The sequence below is a fragment of the Medicago truncatula genome, chromosome 8 (genome assembly GCF_003473485.1).
Source record: "Medicago truncatula cultivar Jemalong A17 chromosome 8, MtrunA17r5.0-ANR, whole genome shotgun sequence".
Classification (NCBI taxonomy): Eukaryota; Viridiplantae; Streptophyta; class Magnoliopsida; order Fabales; family Fabaceae; genus Medicago; species Medicago truncatula.
In genome coordinates this window covers 46,919,765-46,924,587 of record NC_053049.1, presented here as the reverse complement: position 1 = coordinate 46,924,587, position 4,823 = coordinate 46,919,765, and the positions used below count along the sequence as shown (strand labels likewise).

Sequence of the window (4,823 nt, the reverse complement as noted above, 5' to 3'; positions counted from 1 at the left end):
AAATTTTAGCACAACTAATAAAATGTCGAAATTATTGTATTAAATGTTATGATTGGATTCGAACCCCTACTTTTAGTCATAGGATCAATGCATGGAAATTCCTTTAATTGGACTGGACTACTCTCTCAACCACTTTTAGTAAACAACATTATGTCTATGAGCAAAATGTAGTAGTAGCCATATAAAATAATAACACTTAATAATTATAACAATTTTGTATATTATTATAGGGAAAATGAATCCATTAAACCGACATTTTAAGGGGCAATCCGCGTGATCTGGCCATGTACAGTTGTCACCAGATAAATCTTTATCTGTAAAAACCGGTACGTACATGGTGAAAGTGTGAAACTCATATTTTTTATACGTGATTAACTGATAAGAATGATATTTTTCATGTACCTGCCTCAAAGTCTATATATAGAGCGGGGTTTTCTTTGACAAACTCATTGATTGAATCAACGGCTCTCTAGCTATCTTCTTTCTCTTAATTCTCTACTTTCTCTTTTCCACATTAATTCCTTCATTCTCTTACTAACAGAAAACTAAAGGCCTAATTAATCAATTAATATGGGTATTGAGATAGAACAATCTTGTGTACAACTTTCAAACATTGCAATTTCTGACACTCATGGAGAAAACTCACCCTACTTTGCTGGATGGAAAGCATATGATGAAAACCCTTATCATGAATTAACTAACTCTTCTGGTGTTATACAAATGGGATTGGCAGAAAATCAAGTATGTTAATATATATCTTGAATAAGTCTTATTATAATTAGCTCCTAAGTACTTTATTAATGGTTTTAGAACTAACTACTAATGTGTATTGTGCAGGTTTCATTTGATTTGGTAGAAAAGTATTTGGAAGTGCACCCGGAAGATTACAATGGTTTCAGAGAAAATGCATTATTTCAAGACTATCATGGACTTAAATCATTCAGAACTGCAATGGCAAGTTTCATGGAACAAATAAGAGGTGGTAAAGCTACATTTGATTCGGAAAGAATAGTCATCACTGCCGGAGCAACTGCGGCTAATGAGCTTTTAACCTTCATTCTTGCAAACCCCGGAGATGCTTTGCTTGTTCCCACCCCTTACTATCCAGGGTAAGAATCAAGCACAATAATACAATCCGGCTATATGTTTGAATAAACAACTTAATTAATAAACTACTTTTAAAATACAAGGTAAAATATAGTTAAACTATTTTAATATAAGTTATAGAGTGTTTTCATCAACTATCCTCAAGAGTTATGAAAAATAGTTTAAGAACAAGTTATAAATTGTTTCCATAAACACTCAAGTAATATCCGTAGAAAAATTTAAAAGTCAATTCAAAAAGAGTGCCTATCTATATATTTTTAAAAAAACATACTCTTAATAACATGCGGCAAATTCTTCACATATTTGTTGCATACATTTTTTTCTTTATGATGAAATATATATTTTTTCTTTATGATGAATTTCTTCTATCAATAAAAACCTTTTAGCTAGCTAGCTTCATTTGTTTTAATTTATTATCATTAGAAGCTATAGCATGTAACCATACTTGCTTAAACTATGTATGATGAAATAATCTCATGTATCTTTATCTTATACTTTTGTAGGTTTGATAGAGACTTAAGGTGGAGAACTGGTGTAAACATAGTGCCAATTCACTGCAACAGATCAAACAATTTTCAAATTACACCAAAAGCTTTAGAAGCAGCTTACAAAGAAGCAGAATCAATGAACATGAAAGTGAGTGGAGTGCTGATCACAAACCCTTCAAACCCATTAGGTATAACAGTTAAACGTTCAGTTCTAGAAGAGATTCTTGACTTTGTGACAAAAAAGAACATCCACCTTATCTCAGACGAAATCTACTCAGGATCAGTGTTTAATTCCTCTGAGTTTGTAAGCATAGCAGAGATTCTTGAAACTCGTCGATACAAAGATGCAGAGAGAGTTCACATTGTCTATAGTCTCTCAAAAGATCTCGGTCTACCAGGTTTCAGAGTTGGAACAATTTATTCATACAATGATAAGGTTGTAACAACAGCCCGAAGAATGTCGAGTTTTACCTTGATATCTTCACAAACACAACAATTTTTGGCTAATATGCTATCAGACAAAAAGTTTACTGAGAAGTATATTAACATTAATAGGGAAAGATTGAAGAAGAGATATGAAATGATAATTGAAGGTTTGAAAAGTGTTGGAATTGAGTGTTTGAAAGGGAATGCAGGTTTGTTTTGTTGGATGAATTTGAGTCCACTTTTGAAGGAGTCAACTAAGGAAGGTGAATTGGAACTTTGGAATATTGTTTTGAATGAACTGAAATTGAATATATCTCCGGGGTGTTCTTGTCATTGTGATCAACCTGGTTGGTTTAGAGTCTGCTTTGCTAATATGAGTGAACACACTTTGGAAGTTGCATTGAAAAGAATACGTAACTTCATGGCTAACCGAACAGGGACAAAGAAGATGTAAGGAAAGAATAGTGGCAAGCTAGTATTTGACAAATTTTATTACTATTCATAGTTTTTTTTTTTAAATGGTTATGACCATTTTGATATATTCTTTGTTTAATTTGTTAATATCCGAAAATATGTAACAAAAGATTCACCCGAAGTGTATGAGTCTAAGCTCTTGTTTGCTTGCTTTAATCAAAGTAAGTTTCTATCCTCGTGAATTTAACTCAATTGATAAAGATAATGCATAATATATTTAAAGTTTATGGTTCGAATTTCATACACCACCAACAAAAAAGTTAAAACAAGTTCCTTGGAAACTCTTTTGCAATCATTTTGTAACTTATTTGAACTAGTAGTAAATTATTGTGAAACTGTTTTTCAATTTTTGTGTCAAAAAATCTAGTGGCAAATCTTACGGTCAGTAGTGTAGATGAGAGGTATTGCAAATTCAATCTCATGCTTTAGCATGTGTTTAATGCCTCCGGGATATTTAAAATTATGAACTTGAGGTTGTCACATGTGATTGGAATATATGATTGGATATTCCAATCACATTCGTGGTTGATTAAGTTTAAGTTTAAAATTTCTCAATTGATGGTTACATATAAATTAGGGTTAAATATATTTTTAGTCCCTATAAATATATAAACTTTTCGTTTTAGTTCCTCTAAAAATTTTCTTTAACTTTTAGTCCTTATAAAATTTTCAATCACTACTTTTGATCCTATTTTTAAGTTAATTTTTGTATTTTTAAATGAAATTGTGCATAAATGTTAAGAATATTGTAAAAACAATTCCCAAAAAAAACTAGAATTTTTTAACAAAACACAAATTAAATATGAATTTTTGACCTTCAAAAATATAAAAATTCATATTAAATTGATGTTTTGTTAAAAGATTCTAAATTTTTTTGGGAGAGATTCTTATAATATTATGAATTTTTCTGGAAAATTTCATTAAAAAATATTAATTCTATATATGAATACTTTAAAAGAATGACCAAAAGTGAAGATGAAAAAATTTTAAGAGACTAAAAGTTGAAGGAAAATTTTAGAAGGATTAAAACAAAAAGTTAGTATATTTATAAGGACTAAAAACATATTTAACCCTATAATTTATAACGTAAGTTTCAATAAAATTGATAGTTGTAACTTACATTGTAAGGAGTATATCTCCCTAATCTGATTTTTTGTGTTAAAAAAAATAAAATTCAAAATTGATCTTAATATTTTATGAGAGCTTATACACTAATATCCATAGGTGGCATAGACCCTTCTACACACCTTTCATGTGGCATTTTTAATTAATTATATTGAAGGTAATTTTGTCCATTCACTTTCTCTTCCTTCGTCCCTCTCTGACCCCTCTCTCTGCTCTTTCTCTCTCTCAATCCAACCTCACCACACCCTCATCATTTTCATCACGTCCGTCTATCTCTCTTTGTCGTGGCCAACACCTAACCAACCGTCATAATCTTTGGCCGCGACGAATTTGAACTCCATGTTATCTTTCTCTCTGTCTATCATGACCGTCGTCGTCGAAAGATTTGTAGTTTTGTGCACGTCATCAGATCTGGTCGGTGGGTGAACGATATAGAGGATCAAACCGGAGATTGAGGTGGTGGTGGAAGTCTTCGGAACAGTGAAAGAGAGTGGAAACATAGTAAGAGACAGTGTAGGTGAACGTTGGAACAATGAACACGGCGAGAGAGAAAGAAAACATGGAGAGAGAGAGAGAGAGAAGGGAAGAGCACGTGAGTGAGAAACAGAGAAAGAGAAGCTAGTTAAGTCAGAAAAAAAAATTAAAGGTGTGTAATTTTACTAAAATATCCCTACCATATAGGATAATACAAGGATGGTACAAATAAAAGTGTGTCATCCTATATCTCCCCATATTTTATAGTGCAAAGTAAGAGCATGTATACATACAGCACAACACCTTAATTAACAAGATTAACAAAAAAAAAAAAAAAGCATAACACCTTCTATTTGAATACTTAAGTGAACACCACCTTCGATATAAATTTATGAGAAATGATATTTGTACAACCATTTTCTTACAATTTTTGTGACAACTTTCTCTCTTATACTCACATTATATTTTTACTTTTTCTCTCTCTCTTTCTTTGATTTTTGTGCCAATACATATTTTTCTTTGTAAAATCATGATTGTCAATTTGGTTGTCAACCAAGTTGATGTTCAAATAACATTGTTCATTAAATTTATAGTGATGATACTTATTTGGTACTACTTCCTCCGGTCCTATATATAAGAAACAATTTACTTTTTGATTTATTGAATAGTTAATGTATTTGGTCTATTTCTAAGCTAAGTACATCAATTATTGAATGAATCTAAAAAGTT

The 4,823-nt window shown here is 31.0% G+C and overlaps 1 protein-coding gene across 1 annotated transcript; it reads left to right on the top strand.

The window, feature by feature from the left end:
* Positions 1-519: 519 nt before the first annotated feature.
* Positions 520-2,624, top strand: LOC25502257 (1-aminocyclopropane-1-carboxylate synthase 7). Its single transcript, XM_013591837.3, has 3 exons — positions 520-741; positions 838-1,109; positions 1,611-2,624. The coding sequence occupies exons 1-3, from the start codon at positions 571-573 to the stop codon at positions 2,473-2,475; spliced, it is 1,308 nt and encodes a 435-aa protein (XP_013447291.1). The 5' UTR covers positions 520-570; the 3' UTR covers positions 2,476-2,624.
* The last annotated feature ends 2,199 nt before the right edge of the window (positions 2,625-4,823 follow it).

Coding starts and splice junctions, on each gene's coding strand:
- LOC25502257 (XM_013591837.3), top strand. CDS start 571: ATGGGTATTGAGATAGAACAATCTTGTGTACAACTTTCAAACATTGCA. Junction 742..837: donor TGGGATTGGCAGAAAATCAA/GTATGTTAATAT, acceptor TGTATTGTGCAG/GTTTCATTTGATTTGGTAGA. Junction 1,110..1,610: donor CCCACCCCTTACTATCCAGG/GTAAGAATCAAG, acceptor ATACTTTTGTAG/GTTTGATAGAGACTTAAGGT.